The sequence below is a fragment of the Xyrauchen texanus genome, chromosome 5 (genome assembly GCF_025860055.1).
Source record: "Xyrauchen texanus isolate HMW12.3.18 chromosome 5, RBS_HiC_50CHRs, whole genome shotgun sequence".
Lineage (NCBI taxonomy): Eukaryota > Metazoa > Chordata > Actinopteri > Cypriniformes > Catostomidae > Xyrauchen > Xyrauchen texanus.
The window spans coordinates 23,104,534-23,127,674 of record NC_068280.1 but is presented as its reverse complement, the minus strand read 5'-3'; the positions used below and the strand labels follow the sequence as shown (position 1 = coordinate 23,127,674).

At 40.8% G+C, this 23,141-nt stretch overlaps 1 protein-coding gene across 3 annotated transcripts in view; it reads left to right on the top strand.

Annotated features, from left to right (window-relative positions):
- The window catches only part of wbp1lb (WW domain binding protein 1-like b), a 37,559-nt gene extending 14,437 nt beyond the window's left edge, over positions 1 to 23,122 (top strand). The window contains exons 2-5 of one of the 3 annotated variants that reach the window (XR_007970501.1): positions 14,479 to 14,581; positions 16,098 to 16,259; positions 20,118 to 21,825; positions 21,925 to 23,122. Coding sequence is in view for 2 of the 3 variants with exons in the window: in XM_052126069.1 (XP_051982029.1) it covers positions 14,479 to 14,581; positions 16,098 to 16,259; positions 20,118 to 20,785 (933 nt within the window). In the remaining variant the exon portion in view is untranslated. Of the gene's footprint in view, positions 1 to 14,478; positions 14,582 to 16,097; positions 16,260 to 20,117 lie in introns of all 3 variants that reach the window. The other 2 variants (XM_052126070.1, XM_052126069.1) reach the window with 2 other exon arrangements.
- Positions 23,123 to 23,141: the final 19 nt, after the last annotated feature.

Below are 23,141 nucleotides of genomic sequence, written 5' to 3'. Positions count from 1 at the left end.
GCACTCAATGGCCGTTTTACAGATCCTACAAGCAGACCTTCTTCGGAGTGGGATGAGAAAGGCAGGCACCCAGAGGCTGTTACTGATCTACGGCGCGACAGACCTCGCCCTTCGCGCTACCAAAGCTGCAGCCCAAGCTCTAGGGAAGTGCATGGCCTCGCTGACTGTGACCGAGAGACACTTATGGCTAACACTAGCCGACATGGGAGAAGCAGAGCGCTCCACGTTCCTCAACGCACCGCTCTCTCCAACCGGTCTCTTCGGCTCCGCGGTGAGTGGCATTGTTGACCGCTTCTCAGAAGTCCAGAAAGCCACCCAAGCCATGAACCTCTTCCTGCCGCGTCGCGCTAGCTCCTCTGCAGGCCGCTCACGTGATCAGCCTCCTGCACGAGCCTCTTCACAGCGCCCAGTTCAACAATCTCAGACTTCTCAGCGTCGACAGGGCGGCCGCCCTCGATCGCGCTCAGACAGCCGCCGCAGACCGCCTCCCCGCGGGCCTCGATCTAAGGTAACGCTGAAACCCGAGCAGCCGAAGTCTTCCTAACTGTGTTGAACAAACGACGGCTCAGTCCCGCCGCAGCCGGACCACTGTCAAAGCTTTACCCCCTGTCAGTCCCCTTCTCTCAGGCTACTACAGTGGTGAATTTAGCAGCCAACAAGCCGGTGACACTGCCCGCTTGCCTGCACTCAAACGCCGTTTTCACGGCGACCCAAATAAATCTTGTAAAGAGCAAACATGTCTTATGTGTAGAAAAAGTGCCCACAACCCAGTGTTCGCCCCTACACACAAGCATAACACATCCCGTGCCCCTATCAGAGCACGCTCTCATAAAGCGGTTACGAACCGCTCGAAGCGTCAGAGTCAATGAAGGCGCCCACAAATGCGTGCGCGCGCCCATTCTCTGCCCGCTCTGTCACACGACCAGCCCTATGTGTAGAAAATGTGCCCACAATCCAGTGTTCACTTCTGCACACAAGCACTGCATGTCTCGTGTCCCCACCAGAGCATGCTCACATAAAGCGGTTACTGAACCGCTCGAGCGCTAGAGTCAATAAATGCGCCCGCAAATGCGTGCGCGCGCCCATTCTCTGCCCGCTCTGTTACACGGCCAGCAACCATTCCTCTGTGTGTAAGTCCCGTGCCCATGACTATGCTTGCGCATCACGTAACAGATGTGACTCTTTCCCCATTCATTCCAATCGGAAGTCACTCACAAAACAGCCTGTTCATGCTGTCTGCGAGCAATCATGCATGAACACACTAAACGCGCTCACACATTTTGTTCAGCGCTCTGTGTGCGGCAATCAGAGCGAATTGGCCATTCACCCTCTAGCGTTACGCTTCAAAGCGTGGGAAGCTATTCCAGGGATATCCAAGTGGGTGTTAAGCACAATACAACAGGGCTATTTGCTACAGTTCGATCGCCGCCCCTCGCTTCAGAGCGCGGCTCGAAACCACTGTGAACACGGAAGCAGCGTGCATGCTTCGTTCAGAAATAGCAAGCCTTCTGTGCAAAAGGGCCATAGAAAAAGTGCCACCCTCTCTGAGCGAGTCGGGGCTTTACAGCCATTATTTTCTTGTTCCCAAGAAAGACGGCGGCCTCAGACCCATATTAGATCTCAGGGTTTTGAACAAGGTGCTTGCAAAAAGACCGTTCAAAATGCTTACAATCAGGAAACTCCTCGCGCATGTGCACCAGGGGGACTGGTTTATTTCTCTCGATCTGAAAGATGCATACTTTCAGATTCAGATAAATCCCCGTCACAGGCCATTCTTGAGATTCGCCTTCGACGGCCAGGTTTATCAATACACCGTCCTTCCGTTCGGCCTGTCCTTAGCACCCCGTACTTTCACGAAGTGCATGGATGCGGCGCTCGCACCCCTGCGGAGTCAGGGTTTGCGAATTCTGAACTATTTGGACGACTGGCTGATTATGGCTCAGTCACATATGGAGCTTCTGTCTCACAGAGCAGTTCTCCTCAGCCATCTGAACAGTTTGGGTCTTGCAGTCAATTGGACCAAGAGCTCACTACAGCCCAGTCAGACCATTTCCTTCCTGGGAATAGAACTAGACTCCGTGGCAATGACGGCTCGCTTATCTACACAGCGCGCACGCCGTGTTCAGCGACTAGCCGCATCTTTTCAGATGAACAGCCTCACGCCTCTGAAGAAATTCCAGAGAGTGCTAGGTTACATGGCCTCAGCCGCAGCAGTACTTCAGCTGGGTTTACTGCACATGCGCCCGCTTCAGCATTGGCTAAACACCGCGCGTTTCGCCGGGCTTGGGCCACAGGCCGCCAGCCCATCAAGGTGACTCAGACCTGCATATCAGCTCTGCAGCCCTGGACAGTGGCCGAATGGTATCAGCGGGGAGTGACAATGGGAGCTGTATCTCGCCGAAAAGTCATCTCGACAGACGCGTCCAACACGGGTTGGGGCGCGGTCTGCGAGGGCTCTCCGGTTTTCGGCCTATGGTCAGTTCAGGAAAAGCTCCTTCACATAAATTGTCTGGAAATGATAGCGGTCGAGTACGCGCTCGTGCGCTTTCTCCCGGTCATTCAGGGTCACCACGTCCTGGTCCGTTCGGACAACAGATCTGTGGTATCCTACCTAAACCGTCAGGGCGGTGTCAGATCCAGGAACCTCTTCCATCTGACAAAACGCATACTGAGTTGGTCCCAGTGCCACCTGCGCTCGCTGAGGGCGACGCACGTGCCAGGCCACCTGAACGACGGCCCGGACAGACTGTCCAGAGACAATATTCCCCAGGGGAATGGTCCCTGCACGCTCAAACAGTCCAGACGTTATGGCACCTATTCGGCAGAGCAGAGATAGACCTCTTTGCGTCCAAAGAGAACTCTCACTGCCCAGTATTTTTCTCGAAAGCGAGGACGCGCTGGCCCAGGACTGGCCCAGACGCCCGCTTTACGCCTTCCCTCCCGTCTCGCTATTGCCACAGGTAATGCAGAGGATCAGGGAAACGCGTCACTCGGTGCTCCTCATAGCCCCGCGTTGGGAGAATCAGACATGGTTCCCGGAGCTTACGCAGCTGTCACTGACAGCGCCGTGGCCCATCCCAGTGAGAGCAGATCTCCTCTCTCAAGCTCGCGGCACAATCTGGCATCCCCACCCAGAGCGCTGGGCGCTGCATGCGTGGGTGATCAACGACTACCCGTCGCTCTGCCAGAAGGAGTAATAAACACCATCATACACGCTAGAGCCCCTTCCACGAGAAGACTCTATGCGTCAAAATGGTCTGTGTTCTCAAAATGGTGCACCGACAGAGACCTGGACCCACGGACATGTGGGGTGTCGTCGCTGCTCGTATTTCTACAAGAGCTGCTGGATGAGGGCAGATCCCCATCCACGCTCAAAGTGTATGTGGCGGCCGTTGCGGCGTTCGCTGAACCCCTGCACGGCCAGTCATGGGGTAAAAACGAGCTGGTCATCCGCTTCCTCAGGGGAGCTAGAAGGATGAACCCCCGCGCCCCCATCGGTTCCTATCTGGGATCTTTCTATAGTTCTCGAAACTATGAAAGCCCCCTTTCGAACCACTTCAATCCGTGGATTTGAAATACCTTTCACTCAAAACCGTTTTTCTGACTGCCCTGTCATCAGTCAAACGTGTGGGAGACCTTCACGCGCTGTCTGTCAGCGCTGCGTGTCTTGAGTTTGGACCAAGTGACTCCAAGGTCATTTTAAAGCCTAGACACGGCTATGTTCCCAAGGTGATCGGTACTCCTTTCAGAGCACAGGTCATTTCCCTATCGGCGCTGCCAGCACCGGATAGCTGAACGCGACGCCAATCTCCTTTGCCCGGTCAGAGCACTGAGATTGTATACTGCACGCTCCGCTGCTTTCAGACGCTCCGAGCAGCTTTTCGTTTCGTTCGGAGGGCGCACCAAAGGTCTCGCCGCCTCGAAACAGACACTATCTAGATGGATAGTGGACGCTATTGCTGCTGCATACGCGTCAAAAGACCTGCCATGCCCGTTGGGCATTAGGGCTCACTCCACTAGAGGCATGGCATCCTCGTGGGCATGGTCCAGCGGAATTTCCATTCACGACATATGTGTGGCAGCGGGATGGACTTCCCCTCCACCTTTGTCAGATTTTACAATATGGAAGTGCCCGCTCTGCAGGCAAAACTACTAGCGGTTTAATACGCTACAGCTCCCCTGGTGAGCTGCACTGATGGGACACATTCCACACAGACCGGCACCGCCGCTCTGTCGTTCCCGGTCCTACTATGTGCTTATGTATTACACAATCAATGACCCGCATTCTTGCCGGCCAAATATTATTTCCCCACTCATAAGGGCTCCCCGGGTCCCCCTTAATTCCCTGGGGCTTATACAGTGGATGCTTGGCGCGCACGGCGTTGACAATGGGTTCCCGTAGCGTAAGCTAGCTTACGCAATATGAGAGAACCTCTCGTAAGAGAACGTATCGGTTACCTAACGTAACCTCGGTTCTCTCTAGATGAGGGAACGAGTATTGCGTAGCCGGCCGTGTTCGCGCCACGAGCGACTTTTCGCTTCAGTCAATGAAAACCAGGGTTCCAGCCTACGAACTACGCTTATATGCACTCTAGTCACGCCCTTTTTGGCGGGCTTTGATGCAGTGAGCGCGCGGACGCCTCTCATTGGATGCGAGTTCGCCCAAGCTCGTCTATAGGCTGCAGCAGTTGCCGCAGAGCAACCTATGAGCTCGCTAGCTAGCCCGCTCAAGGTCTGCAGCTGCCGCACTGCGTTGACAATGGATACAAAAATTAAGGATAATTTTTTGGCTTCAATATCTCAGAAAAGATGAATCTTTCCCGTAGCGTAAGCTAGCTTACGCAATACTCGTTCCCTCATCTAGAGAGAACCGAGGTTACGTTAGGTAACCGATACGTTTTACATGCATGCAATGACAAAAAACACTTTTGTTGTCTTATAATATGCATTTATGTTTACCTGATTTGCTCACCGACTCCCAAATGATTCGTTCAACGACTCATTTTTCCAAACCCCTCCTTTTGCGTGACGCTAATCTGCGGTGATTGGTCAGATGACCCAGTCAGTTGTGATTGGTATACTCTGTGCAGAGATTGTCGGAAACGGAACGCCCATCACCGCTTTGTAGTAAAAAAATCAAAATCAGAGAAGGAATTTGAGTTGATTTACGTTAGCGATCATAGCCCAAAGTTCGGTGGTAAACACCCAATCAGTTATTGTTTGCGTTAGCCCAACGCATAAACATATTGGTAAAGCACTGCATTACTACAAGTTATTGCTCTATTCTTTGACAACTACAATAACATCGACAAACATTTCACATATTTCAAGCTGCGCTGAGCGTAACTTACACAACACACACAAATACTTATTAAGCATGCTAAAAAACACATAAAAGCAACAATTATTAATAATACTTACAGGTTGTGATTCAGAGGAGGAAGCTGATCCAAATAAACTTCGTACTGAACCTTCCTTCATTATCAACCGGCTCGCGAATCCACACTTGAAAGCATTCATGTTCGTAAAGCAATCGTCATTAAAATGACGCGAACACAGCACAAGGTTCGGGCTATACTTGTGTGGTATAGTTGTAAATATAAACTCTAGCCACTGATTCTTCACATGCTCGTCCCTGGGCAGTGGGAAAAAAGGTTGCTTTTGATATGCACTTCAGAACACAGCGTCTTGTTGTCGACATGATGTTTTCAAGTTTTCCCTGGTGTCTGCGTGCGCAATGAGTGGGCGCGGCCAATTTGATAATTTTTCGTCTTGACGTCACAACGAAAAGGAAAATGACTCCTTGGAAAAACGATTCATTACATTGACTCAGAGTCGACTCCTACTTTTGAGAGACAATAACTTTTTTTACGGTGAACTTTCATATATAAAACTTTGCAGGATGTTTTTGTTCACTTAAATCTATGTTACACACTACATGAAAGGTAATTTTCAAATATTTGAAAAGTAATTTTCAATATAATGTGTGTGTATGTATGTATGTATGTATATATATATATATATATATATATATATATATATATATATATATATATATATATATATATATATATATACACGTACATATATGTGTATACACACATACATACACGTGTGTGTGTGTGTGTGTGTGTGTGTGTGTATATATATATATATATATATATATATATATATATACATATATACACACACACACACATACATGTGTAAATGTGATTGCAATAATCCCAAGGTGCTGTTTGGTTTATAAATTATTTGTTGCGCCCTCTTGTTGACATTTTCAATTTATATATATGATTTACAACTTTATTGCATTTTTGCATAGAACATTTAGTCAGAACCTCTTAAGTTATTTCACTTTGTTTAATACCCTTATGTCCAGGTTTTGTAAATCAATGAAATGTGCATTTTTCTTCAGAATCTTGAGAGAATCGTTATTTTCTAAGTAAATTTTTTTGCCACGAATCCTTTAAATCACAGGTTTTGATAAAGGATACTCACCAGTTACAAGTTAAACAGTATTCTGCTGAGGGCCATATTGTGTAATACAGAGCAAGTTTGTGGTCGGTTCCTCGCTCCAAATAAGTATTATAACCTTTACAGCAAGCAAGGTCTCTTGAGGTTTAGCCCAATCTGTAGTGGGCATTAACTCTTGTTTTAAGATATTTGAAATTGCTGAAGGGAATGAAAGCTGGGATTAATGGTGCACACTGGTGGCTCACTCAATCATCTGCTTCAGTTGGCTATAGCCAGTTCTTGGACAGGATTTTCTGTCGCTGATATACCACTTCTCATTAAGACTGTGGAAAACAATGTTTGCTAGTCAAGTAACAATTTTAGATTGGCTGGCATTATCTGCTGCTTTCAGCAACTTCTCATTATTATAAACTATTAGGCTATGCTTAGATTATTTTCAAATATAATGTTTTTAGCACCAAAACCAGATATAGACGGGAGTATCAACAGCAGTAGAGAATTAGTTAGGTCAAGGTATCTTGCTCCGGTACACTTTTTTTTTTTTTTTTTATCCTCACAATTCTACAAACAATACCCCATAATGACAACGTGATAGAAGTTTGTTTGATATCTTTGTACATTTTTATTAAAAATAAAAAACTAAATAAATCACATGTACACAAGGATTCACAGCCTTTGCTCCAATACTTTGTTGAAGCACCTTTGGCACCAATTACAGCCTCAAGTCTTTGTGTATGATGCTACAAGCTTGGCACACCTATTTGTGGGCAGTTTCTCCCATTCTACTTTGCAGGACCTCTCAAGCTCCATCAGGTTGTATGGGAGCGTCAGTGCACAGCCATTTTCAGATCTTTACAGAGATTTTTAATCTGGTTCAAGTCTGGGCTCTGGCTGGGCCACTCAAGGACATTCAGAGTTGTCCCATAACCCCTCCTTTGTTATCTTGGCTGTCTGCTTTGGGTCGTTGTCCTGTTAGAAGATGAACCTCCCCACCAGTCTGAGGTCCAGAGCGCTCTGGAGCAGGTTTTCAACAAGGATGTCTCTGTACATTGCTGCATTCATCTTTCCCTCGATCCTGACTAGTCTCCAGTTCCTGCCACTGTAAAACATCCCCACATTATGATGCTGCCACCACCATGCTTCACTGTAAGGATGGTATTGGCCAGGTGATGAGTGAGAAAATAATGAATTTAATCTATGTTGGAATAAGACTGTAACATTACAAAATGTGGAAATAGTGAAGCGCTGTGAATACTTTCTGGATGCACTGTATCTAGCCTAATTACTTGTTAGTAGGTTTGTTGTTATACCATAATTATATCTTACGATAATATACCAGCTAAAGAATCGTCATACCATTCATTCTGTTATTTTGTTCATTCTTAAGTTTTTTTCAAAGACAATGTTATAATTTCAAATCAACCAAACAAAAGTCATGAAGAAAAATATTAAAGCATAGGGCTGTCATGATTATGCAATTTAGCTGATGATTATTTGGCCGTTGCCCTTGACACCTGTGGTCATGTAATCATTTGAGAGACTGGTGTTGGCCCACCTGAAGGACATCACTGGACACTTTCTAGATCCTCTTCAATTTGATTATCAAGCAAACAGGTCTGTGGAGGATGCAGTCAACATGGGATTGCATCATATCCTGCAACATCTGGACAGACCAGGGACATGTGCAAGGATCCATTTCGTGGACTTCAGTTCGGCTTTCAATACAATCATCCCAGCTATTATCTGGACTAAATTACACCAACTCTCTGTTCCCACATATATCCGTCAGTGGATCACCAGCTTTCTATCAGACAGGCAGCAGCTAGTGAGACAGGGGAAATTCACTTCCAGCACAGGTGCCCCCCAGGGATGTGTGCCCTCCCCACTTCTCTTCTCCCTGTATATAAATTACTGCACCACCAAGGACCCCTCTGTCAAGCTCCTGAAGTTTGCAGATGACACCTGTGTACACAAGTGAGGTGTAACAAGGTTGGGAAAGGAGGCGGCGGGAACCGGCTGAACTGTCAAAATAATGTTTAATGAAAACAAAGACACAACATAAACGCAGACGCTGCAGCTGCGTTCCACTGCACTTATCCCTCAGCTGATTAGCCAAATTGGGGGCCGGGCATGCATAGTCATGGCCTGGCCCCGCCCTCTTCCTCATCACAGGAGGTTAAACAGCTGGCTGTCTGGTGCAGTCAAAATAACCTGGAGAAGAACACGCTCAAAAGGATGGAGATGATTGGATTTTAGGAGGAACACCCGAACACTGAACCCTCATCATTCAAATCAGCACTGTGGCAGCAGTGGAGTCATTCAGGTTCCTGGGCACTGCCATCTCACAGGATTGAAGTGGGAGACCCACATTGACTCAGTCACTGAGTCTGTCCTCTTCATTTCAGTAACTGTCTAGTTTGATGCAGCTACAAAATCGGATATCAGAAGACTACAGAGGACAGTTCGGACTGCCTAAAGGATTATTTGGTCCCCCCCTCCTTTCAAGAACTATACACTTCCAGAGTGAGGAAAAAGGCTGGAAAAATCACTCTGGACCCCACTTACCCTGCCCACTAACTTTTTTTAACTGTTCCCTTCTGGCTGATGCTACAGATCTTGGAATACCATAACCGTCAGGCACAGGAACTTTTTTTTTTTCTCTCTTCTTTCCCCTCAGACTGTCCATCTCACGAACAGTTAAAACTGCCCCAATGAGCAATAATTATGTGCAATTCAGTTTAATCTTTTTATATTTATCCAACACATTCTACCTCTTTCCATTCCCTTGCATTGTATATAACGGATTTGCACTTGGTTTGTGTGTGTGTGTGTATGTACACGCGCACACATATATATTTGTTGACGATGAAAGAGTGGCCTTCTCGAGAGGAAAGATGCAGTTATCAGTAAACGCAAGGAGCTTTCCCTTTTCTCTTTACCATTGTCCCGAGACGATTACGGGAAAACCCTTGCAGTGTAAATGGAAAAAAAAGATGCAGTCCCAGAACAGTTGCCGGTACGACTTTTCCTGGGATTGGGCAATACCGGGATTTCTGTGTGAAAGTGGTTTAAGGCTCTGATTAACCCTTGTGCGTCAATTTAAAGAAGTTACTCAGAGGTCCTTCTTGGACAAATGTCAGCATCCAAAAACTGCCATAATAATATTATTTTCCACTTTCAATTAGTTAATCTTTTTAACCAACATCGGTCCTGATCATAACTACCAAATGTCAGTTTGTTTATATATGCCACTGTTGTTTTTATGAGGAAACAAAAACACAAAATAATTATTTTCCATATACTAAATGCTAAGATGATTTATTATAATTTTTGGCCAAAAAATTATGACAAAATGTATGCCATTGGCATTAACACAGCCAAAATTATCAAAAAAGCAAAAATGAAAGACAAATGTCCCAAAGGTCGCACGAGGGTTAAACCCACAAGCCCATATTACACATGAAAGACCTTTCATTCTGTCATCTCGGGCATGACACCGGGCTTCTCTGTGTAGCTGCGTGTCATTAACACTGCATGTATGAACCCACAAAGACAAATAACTTGTCATTACATGGTCGTTATAGTGAAACCGGAGTGCTTTGCTTTCACTAAAATCCTTGTTTATTTTTTCGTGGGAGTTTGGCACATACGTCTGCACTTCAAATCCAGTTCAATCTTCACACGATTAATCTTCACATTGCCTTTAGCAGCTGCATTTTGTGCAGTCTGGGTGTGGTTTAGTGAGATGGAGTTTAGTTGAATTAGACATTCAAATTGTCATTAATTCCCTTATTTGGATGGTAGAGTGTGATTGGAATTTAAAGTGCACATTAATCGCGGTTCTCTCAAATAACAACGATCAGATGGTTAAAGTGACACCATTATTTCCATAAATATTTTTTATAAGATAAAATATGGACCTGATCTCTCTTTATGCATAGAAACACAATGGAGCTAAAGCCACAAGTCTGAAAATGTTCCATTTCAAATTTGCGCATGACAACTTATAAACTCTGGGTTTTATGAAACATTCTCCAAGACCATATCATGTGATTATGGACACATTTAGCATTAGTGCCACTAATTTAGTATGGTAAACAAGACAAATTACACATTATCTACTGTATATATCTTCCAGTCTTTATCAAGTTATTATAACAGCTTCTTTTACTGATCTTATGTGGATTCCATTTATTTAAGGAGGCAAAAGCATATCCAGCATGGTGCAGAAGAACTCTGAGTGAATGAAATGTGCACAATGGTGAGAGCGCTTCATATCGCATAATTTAGTGGAAAATGGACATTAAGATTATGAAGTACACATATGAGTATCTATCAATATTTCAGTAAACGTGCACACTTTTGGACAAAATGCTCTTATGTTGTTCACTGCGATATTTGCGTGGGGTCTTTTTTTTTTTTTTTTAAAGATATAAGTCTTTGACTCTCTGAATCAAATGAAGGTTTAAACGGAGAAAATTATATTAACTACCGCATATACATTACTTGCATTGCACCGGTATACCATCCTTTTTACTGTAGGCCAAAGTTTTTTAATGCCTAAACCAGACAATGCATAAATGTCTTTCTGTAATCACTATATAATAGAAATCAAACCAAGTGGCATTTATTTTCAGAGCAAGCAAATGTTTCTAGCCAAACATTTCACAAAAAGTGAAATCTAAATCTTCGATATACTGTTCAAAATTAATACAAAGTATTGGAGACTTTTGGTTGCCAATCTTGGTGGAACATGTCCATAGTAAATGTGATGGACTAGACCTGCTAGGACAGTTTTTCTTTAGGGCCATTGGAGGACAAGTGGTGACCTAGTAAAAAATTATTGATTCTAAACAATTGTTGATACTGCCCAAACCATATTTATCCTCTTTACTAGTGAACTTTTTAATGCAGTGTTTTCCAGATTGTATTTAATGCAGTCTAAGAATAAGGACATGTCATGCAAAATGTCTGTGTTGGTGTGTGCCTAATTTGACTAGTTTTTTCACCAAAAGTTTATTTGCACCAAAATACCATATCATTTGATTGGACGAACAGCAAAATAAATGGGAATTGCTTTCTCCTCACCTTTTGAAAGTTGAGAAGCATATTTATTTTGCTCTCTTAACTAAGCAATTGTACAATGATATGGTTTGTGCATTTTATTATTTGCATTTAGCAGTCCACCAGTTGAGAGGTCTGTGTTCTGGCACCTATGTGAACTTGAGGATAACTAACTTTATGCATTTTACTAAAAAGTGATCGCAAAAATGGCCAAGTGTGATTTTCCTTTCAGCTTGCCCTGAATCTACTTTTGTCTTGAATCTGGTCTTGACTGCTTTTATGGTAACACTTGGTAATGGCTGTATGTGTTGTGTAAACAGTGGTTTGGAGACTCTTGTATAGGTGGGCTCAACAATTGTTTTTGGATAAATTTGAATAAACTGACCTTTTAAGTTGATAGTGATGATATAATGATAAAGGACTGTGTGTGGAAACAGTTTGGTTATAAGTAGTCTCCCATTAACTGGATTTACCTTCTGTTCTGCTCAAACGTTGGTTTGGTTATGAATATACGTGTCCCATTAATTTGATTTACCTTTTCTGTGTGCACACACACACATTAACTCATATTGAGGGAGCATCTCATTATAAACCCCAATTTTTGGGGGCCTAACACTCCTGCTGCTTCTACTTTTCCATAGACCAATCCCTAATTTCCCCTATCTAGGTTGTCTGTGTGCGTGCGTGTGTGCGTGCGCGTGTCTCTCTCCCTGTCTCCAGTGTATCATGATCACTGCAAGGACTTGTAAAAGGCTGAAGGACTGTGCCAGGAGACAATAATGGTAGAGGATGGGATCACCTATGAATCCGTTACTGACTAAATGAGAAAGTTAGAAGGAAACAAACATGCCTATTGTGCCGACCTGTTAATGGTTTCTGCTTTGTGTTTTGTTCTGCTCAACTTGTCGTTTTTATTTTCCTGAGGGTACCAGGGTGTCTATTGTTTAATGGATAACTGGATTTACTGAAGAAAGTGGGAGTTGACTGAAAGTTTCGTTAACTTTAGATTTTGTGGTGCACAACACTGTCTTGTGTTAATGCCCTACTAAAGTTTTTGGCTGTTCTAATGTGTGTCCATCAACAATGAGATCCACATTCTCCACTCATTCAATAATGTGTTTTTTAACACCCTTTCTTTACAGTCAGATGTTGTTTTTAAGTAAAAAACATTTATTCTAATCATACATAACACAGATGCTGTAAAGATGCCTTGCGACGACTCTTGTTTATGTACACTGAACCGAAACACTTCTGTGCAAGAGGCTTGTTGAACTGCCGCCATCCCAGTGATTGTGCTTTTGATTTTTTTTTTAAGCAGCGATGCTGTTGTGTGCGCTTCCACAAGTCTGCAACTCCAGACCCATATGTACACATGCATCAGTGGAGGAATATCTTGAAATGACCTTAGAATCACTATTGATGGGTTATTCATGTTCGCCTTGTCATGTGGATGTTTATTTACAGGGAGCTTTTGACACTTGGAATGCTCTGGAAGCAGAGAAAGCTGTTTTAATAACTGTCAAATAATGGCATTCATCCACTCAGAAAATTACTTGCACTTTTATTAAACATGAATACAAATTAATCAAACACAAAAACAATTTTCACATTTTGAATGTTTTATTTAATATATACTGTAGTTAGGATAAATTGGTGGATTGCATGCCTTTTGCAAGAATTGCATAACATTTATTTCTGATTATATATCTGCCCTGTATAAATCTGAAATTCTCATCATATGGCAATGGGCTATTAAAGGCAGTAAATGCAATTGGAATTGTATTTCTTCGAAAGTACTAAAAAAAGGGTTAAGAGCATTTGGAACCATAATCGTTAAGAGGAACTTGAATCATTAAATTCCTTATGATTCCTATCACTAACCATAATAATGACGACACTGTTCTATTGCTTGTCCTGCACCTGATCAGCCTGTATGTAGTCAGGTATTTTTGAAGGTTAATTTTTTTTTGTGATCTTTTCTTAAAAGAAAGTCATATGAGAAATTCTTATTAAAACTGAGCATTAATATTGTGCATAAGATCAATTTATTGTAATTTTAAATTATGTGCATTTTACTGAAACATTTTTAAAATAAAATGTTCTGCCATACTTTGTTACTTAAATGTTGTTTTATCAAATTGAAATTATTATGATAAAACTTGTTGAGGTGTGGCAACCATGGGGTAAGTGGAATAATTGACTCCGGACCATTGAATTACTTAGCTAAACTGATTTATTATTTTTTGTGATTTGCTAACAGTTGCACTTAAAACAGATGTACTGTGGTGCTACCATAGTACAATGATGATGTCAGATGCAAATATGGTACCAAATGACTATATGCAATATGGTTACATATTTACTATGGTACTGAATTAATACAGTATTCACATACCATGGCATTCACACAGTGTTCCACAGTACTTAAAAAATACCATGGTATATGCTAACAAAACATGGTTTTGCAATGGTACCATATCTAAAACTTTTCCATTTTTATTTTAGGTTTCTGAAAGAAAAGAAATCCCTTCCTTTACACTAAGCCCTATGTGGCAGGGCTCTACTACTAAGGCACATCACTCCTCCTTCCCGGGTTTCGGCACCAGTGTAAAGGGATTACAGGGAAAGGAGGCGGCGAGAACCGGCTTGACATTATAAATTATATTTAATATAGATCTGAATCAAAAGACACAAACACACATGTGTCATACAGCTGCCCGTAAATCTCTCTCTCTATCGCCGGTCGGCCTTTATCCCCCTCGAGGGCTTATTAGCCTGATTAGGGGCCGGGTGTGCGGAATCACGACCCGGCCCCGCCCTCCGTCCTGCCACACCCTACAACATTTTTGGCCAGGAATGATTTGGATTTATAGATGCAGTATTTGCTGAATCCGTAAAACAGAGAGAACTGATTAATCTTGTATCTTGTTTATTCAGCAGGTACTTCACTGTGAGGGTGTGAACAACAAAAGCTATGTGTGTGAGACGGGGCACTGCTGTGGAGAGTCCCAGTGCTGTAGCTACTACTATGAAATCTGGTGTAAGTATATTAAGGCTGTGTCAATACAATCAAATATCATTATGTTGCGATACTTTTTCCCACTATATTGTATCGATACTTAGATCCATGTATCGTGATGTATCTTGATATTTTCAGTGCAGTCTGAGATGCTTCTATGAGGCACGAAAGAGACAAACTGATCCTACAGGATTCACAGTTTCTCTCATAGACATGCTGGACCTCTCACGTGTTTGGATCTAGGGCTGGGCAAAAATATAGATTTTCTAATTTATCTTAATTTCTATGTTCCCAATGTCGATTCTTAAAATGCCAAGATCGCTCTTTCTTTCTATCTGCAATCCTTAACAATCAGATGCATGTAAATACTTCCCATTTGCTACAAAAAAATTACTGTGATTTAGCCTCTGTCTGGTATTTTTTTAGATTTCACTCACCAGTGTTTGAGTGGTGTTCAGCAACGAGATCTTTTCACTGCATGCTGAGAGTAAGACTAGATGCAAGCAAACAATTTGTTGATTATTGATGTCTCTTTTAATATCCTTTCTGTTTTCTACTGTCAGTTATTTATTAAAAACAACAAAAAGAAACATTTAATTCTAATCACACATCTCATGGATGTTGTAAAGAAGCCTTTCGATCAAACAAACGCTACTGTCAAAGTCCCTGGCACAAAGAGACAGTTCCATTATAGAACTTGTTCTACATATATTAGTAAATATTGTAAATTGTAAAAATTAGGCATACAAACAACAAACATTTAACAATTTACTGTATATTTGCAATATAATAAATGCAATTTCAGTACATCATATATATTGATGTAATACATGGACTACATTAAAAAAAAAAAAAAAAAAAAGCTAGAATGTGACATGATGACCAAACTAATGATGAAATAAAAATCTTAAAATGTACATATCTGTAATTTAACAAGTTGGAAGGTCCCTGTATAATGAATAACAGCATTAGCTGCAAGAGATTCTCTTTCATACTGTATGCAAGCAATTATATAAGGCCATTATAACTGAAATATACCCAAATTTATTTAAAAGTGAAATTGAACCACGATATTGTGATGTATCATGACATATTGAATCATGACATGAGTATTGCAGTACGTATTGTATCTTGAGGTGGCTGGCAATACCCAGACCTAAAATATATCTTCTGTCAAACATCTTCATTTCACATTGTTTGATATCAGGCTTCTTTATGTTTCATAGGAATTAATTTGAAGCTCAAAAGACCTAAACAAATAGATGCAGAAATAAGGGGGAAAAGTTGTTGCACAGGAAGCTTAAGCTTAATATGCTCCGACTCCTATGAACTGGGAGTAAGAGTGACATGAGACTTACAAATCCTTATGCAAAAAGTGTGACCATTTATGCCTTTTGATCAGTGGCTTTAGAGGAATAACTCAAGTTTTAGGTAGAACTAGAGTACAAAGACTTTATTTTGTAACAGTGATTTATGATCAGAGAAATAAGAGAACTATGTCTTTTGTTTAATTGCCTTCCATGTGTATTTTCTTCAGGGTTCTGGCTGGTGTGGGCCATCATCTTCATCTTGAGCTTCTGCTGTGTGTGTCATCACCGTCGCACCAAACACAGACTTCAGCAGCAACAGCGACAGCATGAAATCAACCTCATTGCCTACAGAGAGGTTCACAACAACTACTCTCTCCCCTTCTACTACAGTAAGATCATCTCTCATTTTAAAGGCACTGTTTGTAGCTTTAGTAATGCATTCAGAGAACAAAAAGCAGCAATTTTCCAACCAGGGTTCCTACAAAATTTCGAAATTCCTCCTGAATTTAAACTGTTCTCAGCACAAACCAGTTTCATTCACAGGTCCAGCCACAGGTTTTCTATTATATTTAGATCAGGGCTCTGACTTCACCACTCAGGAACTTTGACCTTATTATCCTTTAGCCACTGCATTGTTTTGTTGGTGGTGTATTTAGGGTCATTGTCATGCTGAAATGCGAATCACCTGCCCATCTTCAGTTGTTGAGCAGATGGCCACAGATTTTCCTCATGGATTGATTGTACGTGGCAGCATTCATTTTCCCTTCAATTCTGAGCAGTCCCATGACCACTTGCATCTTTTGTTTTTTTTATTTTATTTTTGCAATTCTTTTTTTTTTTTTTTATCCCCTTTTCTCCCAATTTGGAATTCCCAATTCCCTTACTTAGTAGGTCCTAATGGTGGCATGGTTACACACCTCAATCCAGGTGGTGGAGGACAAGTCTCTGTTGCCTCCATTTCTGAGACGGTCAATACGCACATTTTATCATGTGGCTCGCTGTGCGTGACACCGCGGAGACTTGCAGCCTGGGAGGCTCATGCTTCTCTCCGCGATCCACGCACAACTTGCCACGTTCCCCATTGAGGGCAAGAACCCCTAATTGCGACCACAAGGAGGTACTCCATGTGAGACTACCCTCCCTAGCAGCCAGGCCAATATGGTTGGTTAGGAGATCTGTCTTGAGTCACTCAGCACACCCTGGATTCAAATTTGTAACTCCAGGGGTGGTAGTCAGCCTCAATAATCGCTGAGATACACATGCCCCCCCACTTGCCCATTCTTAAAGTCACAATATTCTTATTAATTTTTCTGAGTGGTCCAAATATTCCTTATACTGCCTCTGGTGAGATTCAGCCAGAGTATCTTCAAAATAGGGCTAGATACAAATTATTCTTTGTCTTTGCCACAATTGTTTTTAAGGAGTGCCTGTATACTGTAGTGATTCAATGCATACATTTCAATGACTCAGAGCACACAGTGGGCTATAGTTAATCTAATCTGCATGTGTAGGTTAAAATAAAATACTCCTAGGTCACACAGCAAGCATGTCACATGACAATAACTAGGCTACATCTGTTGATAATGTTCCCTGTTATGTGTCTTTTATAATTTTTATGTTTCATCTTTTTTATTTTTTCTTGAGATGGTCATAGAAATGCTTGACTACCCCAGTTTTTAAGACAACGTCACTGGCTTAATTTCGTGCCAGCATTGTGACATTGAAACGAGAGTGAGACCGTGTATCCAGAGGAGACACCTCATACTCAAGGTTTTATTTTGAGTGGGTTTGAGAGAATTTTTTTTTCATTGCTAAGATGAGTTCAAAAGAGTGGTCAAATGGTAAGAATTCAGTATGTAAAAGCTAATCTCAGGGAGTGGATTTGGTGTGTTAAGTTTTCCTTGTTGCAGTGTCAACCAGCAGCCATTTAACTAGATGGTTGTTCCTGCTATACTTTTAGGTGATACTGGGGGAAATCTGTAACGCAAACCATATTAAACCACTGTGAATATGAACACGTCTCAAATAAATATTATTTCTTTACAGTTTTTCACAATTGCTAAGACACATTTCTTGTGAACTTCAACCATTTTCTCACAACTTTAAACACAAAACCATATCTTCAAACTACATTCACAAAACCACTTACTCTTCTGGCAAAATCAAATAGTCACATCAAAACCATTTAATCTGTGCTCAAAGTCAAACAGTGCATTCAGATAATACACACAGCCAGACAATATATAAATACTACAGACTATTCATTAGACACTACATCAAACACCATGTCCAGGGCATGTAGTTACAGAAAAAAAGAAGTTTTGTTGTGTATAGTAAACACCGTATACAATATCTTCACTGTAATAAGTTGTGATTACAAAAATGCAAGTACTGCAAGTAATAAATACAGTATTGAATGTATGTATAGACTGCACAGTCCAACTGCAAAAGCCCAAAGAACTAAGAAAACTAAATGAAAAGCATATTACAGCACACTCAAATGTTGTGCAACTACAAAATAAGTCAACGAGATATTAATTCTGCCTCCGCATCATGTCTTCATGCCTCATGTATTTTGTACAATAGGTTTGATCACATCATTAGAAACTAGTGTATATTTTGAGTCGTAAAAGCCATCCATGTTTACAGTTTTGCAACAAGTTCATCACAGTGCGAAATGTGTTTTAGTGAATGACAAGGTGTATAGAGTTTTGCAAAAATAGTGGATAAGATTTGTACATTTTGTCTAAGTGCCTGAACTTGTTTGGAGTTTTGCCAAAAGAGTGTTTGATTTGACAAATTGGTTTCATCGAGAATTTGTTTCAGATAATGGGGTTTAGTGTTTTAGCAATTCAGAAAAAGGTAATACTTTGTAAGATCCTAATTCTTTCACCTGCCTGAAAAACTTTGCACTTAAAGTGTATATATTATACCTTGTAGAGGTAGGCAGATATATCGGTTTTACTGATTAATCTGTGTAGATAGTTGCATTTTGGAACTATCGGTTATGGACCAATTAGATTATTTGAAATGTTCCTCTTTGTCTGGCATTGGAGAATTCTACTGTTAGAGTGGTTTGGTTATGAGGCCTAACAGCAGCCTTTAGAGGTGAAATAAAAATGCTCATAATTGACAGTATCCCAAAAAAATTATCCTCCCTTTAATGCATATTTTGATTGGATAAATCAAGTGTTCTTAAGTGAAGCAAGGGCATGAAAAGTAAAATATGACTATGGAAATGTGGCCGTCAACACATACATCATGTCTCGCTTGTGATTAATGTTAAACATTTGGTGAAATAGGTATTCACAATACTCCATCGGGTGAAAAAAAAAAATATATATATATATATATATATACATACATACATACACAGGTGCTGGTCATATAATTAGAATATCATCAAAAAGTTGGTTGATTTCAGTAATTCCATTCAAAAAGTGAAACTTGGATATTGTATTCATTCATTACACACAGACTGATATATTTCAAATGTTTATTTCATTTAATTGTGATGATTAAAACTGACAACTAATGAAAATCCCAAATTTAGTATCTCCGAAAATTAGCACTGCATCTTTATTTTCTTTGCAATTCTTTATTTTGGACACTTGTAGTCTATATATATATTTGTGCCTGTCTTAGTAAGGAAAGAATAAGATTTTTAAAAATGTTTATTTGATAAATTTTTAAAAACTATCAGTCGATTTATCGGTCATCTGCCTTTTCCACCATTTAGTTATCAGTATGGGCAAAATCCACTTTCGAGTCTTTTTTTAGTATTTTTTTATTTTTTTTATTTGTTAGTTTCTCACAGCCCTGATGGAATAACTTGGATTGTAGCTAGAAGCTACATCGCTTGCATCTGTCATTGCAAATATTATTGCATGTTAAATTTTAACGAACAACCTAGAGATAAAACGGAATAACAATTTCCCCAGTGGCCCCTCATGCTTTTTTCCCCTCTAAATTATTGCCATAAGTTTAACATTCCATGATTAGGTGAGGTCTGTTTTCATTTTGAAAACTCACAAAACATGAGTCATAACATTTGTGTCTGTTTGATTGTGTGTAATCACTGTTGTGATGAGCTGGTTAACTTAAAATGCTAGTGTTTTGTTGTGGATTCTCAAAACAATGTGCACCAAGATTGCCTGTAGAAAAGTGTTGACTTCCCAAGTCTATTCCTTATCTGTGAAATGCTCTGAATTCTTATCACACTTTTCTCTCAATTCTTTCTCTTTCAGGATTCCTACCTAACTATCTCCTCCCAGAATATGAAGAGGTAGTGCATCGGCCTGCAACTCCGCCTCCCCCTTACAGTGCCTTAAATGCCAACCCTTCAGCCTGCACCAACCCCTTAACCACTGACCAGCAGGACATGCACTGTCCACCCAGACAAACCACTCCAGTGCCTCCTGTATCAGACACACTCTGTTCCAGACCCAGCCTAGAGGAGATTCTGAAAGATGACAGCAAAGAACAGCTAGAGTCTGCACAGAGTTCTTTGCCGCTGGAACAGCTCCCCAGTGTGGACAAACAGGGCAAGAGCAGGAAGGAGCAGCTCAGGAATGTGGCGATGCCTGACGAGAAGGACAGGATTCTGGGGAGGCACCGCAGATTTACAGGGGACTCAGGGATTGAGGTGTGCATGTGTGGGCGGGGCTTTGATAGCCGTGAACCTAAAGAATTTGAGGGGCTTTTTTGTGAGGAGGACCAGGAAGCATCTGAGGAATTCTGTGAGGAGTGTGACCTCCATTCTTATGGAGTGGAAGAGCAGGGACTTCAATCGACAGAAAACCGGGTGGAGCAAGGAGCATCGCCACCACCCCAACCTCACCCTGTTTGCCTCTATTTGCATACTATCAAGGAGCAGGAGGGTCCACACCATAGCAATATAGAATCTCAAAGATGAATGTATAACATGACCGGTACAAAAAAAGAGGGAGGATGACAGAGAAAGCAAGACAAAGAGAGAGAGAGAGGGAAGTTTTTCCCACCACAATATTCGATGGAAAAGCTAGCATGGACTGAATCAAAAATATGTCATATTCATGTAAAAAGTATGTGATTAGCTTTGTCTAATGTACATAGCGTCTTTAAAAAAGCTCCCTCTATGAGACTATATACCTGCCACATGTGGTGCTAGAAGACATGTCCACAATGTGCGTCTGCTAAGTCACATGCGGACCACATTTTAGGATTTATATTCTTAAAACAAACACTATAATGTCTCAGGCAGTCAAAGTTCAATGTAAATATGTGCCTTTTTAAAACTGATTGCGCTTTTAAGGGCACATATCCCTCATGACTTTGTTTAATTGATGTGATGTGCAAAACAAAGATTTGTCCCATTCACATTCTTCTATTTGAATCGTTCTAATTTTTTTCAGATAAAGAACATTTACGTACCTACAGTCTTAATTCACATTTAAATAAGCTGTTTTGTATTTTCTTTAGTTTTTCTGCTATAAGCTCTGATGGATGATTCATAGTGTGTATTTGGAACAAGACTGATTTCTCTGACATAGCTTAGGGTATACTAATAAAGATTATGACATGGGGAAAAAAAATAAAACGGCTAGATTGATCAAAGGCAACATTTCTAGTAATGCTATTTTTGGCATTATGCTTGGAGCTTGAAAGTACATTTATAACTAACCATCAGTGCCGGATTACACACAAACACTATATTCTCTGTATTTCTTTGAACATGCAGGGATAAAAACTTACCAAAGGGAGGTGTTCTTATTACCCACACATTGATGTAAGCTGCAAAGTAAAATAAAAATAAATTCCACTGAAGCATATCGTCACCTTCCTAAAATAATTGCCTAAGTCATTTTTTGACAAAAATGATTTTTTTGCATAAGTCATCTCCTCATGATGCTGGCCACCTTTGGTAAAATCGCCCACATCCTCAGTTGAACAGATCACGCAATTCTACCTTTTTGAGTGACATTATCAATAAATATCATATATTCAATTATTGGTTCAGTGTTTTGTGTTTTCTGAGAAAAGTGAAAAAATGACTTAGGCAATTATTTTAGGAAGGTGACGATATCTAAATTAACTAAAGACGGAAACATGTTGATGTTTTAAAGTAAATTATATAATTCATAATTCTATCTGTAAATAGTGAATTTTTAAGCTTGATGCTAGATGACAGCTGTAGTGTATGAAAAACATGATTTTTAAGTGCCTCTTTCAAATCCTGTTTGCACTTGTAGTCATCAACCACTTTAAAGGGCTCATGGCATGAGGAATTACATTTTCCTTTGTCTTTTGGCATTTTAGAGGTCATTGTAGAACTCAGCGTCCTCCTCATTGTAAAAAGAGCATTTGTTGAAACCAAGCAGCAAAAACGAAGTTTTGTACTTCCTCCACATTGTGATGACACACTGTGGTTGACGTTTGTGTCTGACTGCCTCCACATCAATGCCAACTTTATCATTAATCACTTCCGTAGCCCTGTCCAGTAGTGGTGAGCCGTGAGATGACAAGGAGAGAGAGAGCTGATCATAACAGTGTGTGTTTACTGTCAAGTCTTAAAGGAGAAACAGCACCAAAACCAAGTGTTTCTGACAGAGGGTCAGAATGAGGTTGGAAAATGATCATGTTTTACAAATATATGACTGTCTTTTGTGAAAAATACTTTACTAATAGTATAAGTCAACCTTAAGGAACATGTCAAAATTACCCCTTTAAGTGTGGAGATCTGTCTTAAGAAGTACAGTTTTATGGAAAAAAAATTCTACATAAAAACTCAGAAACAGTGCCTTTAATATTCACATAATGTACTTTGGTAACAAGTCAAGTTGCCTTGATTTTTTTTTTAAATGCAAACCAATGATGAGCCATACGTTTAGTTAGAAAATGCTTAATTTTTTTTATTTTATGCACCAAAGCAGCTTCAGTTTTAAGTTTCTCTCAAAGTTATCTAAATTATTTCATTGCCCTAATGAATGTTATTGATAAAGAGATGTGCTGCTCTTATTTGCAAAGGTATGATATGAATCTCTTTCTGATATATTTTCAAGCTGCTGAATTTCAGAAACTTGCACATCTCACGTCTTGAATCACATCTTACTCAAACCAATACAAAGGACAAATTGTAAAGGTTTAGTAAGTCTATATAAGGATATAAGCTCAGTCGTGATTTTTTACATATATTTTTTTTATGTGTATCTTTTGAGATGCAAAAAAAACTACCAAAAACCTAATCTTGACACTGTTCAATAAAATGCAAATCAACAAAACATGTCTAAGTG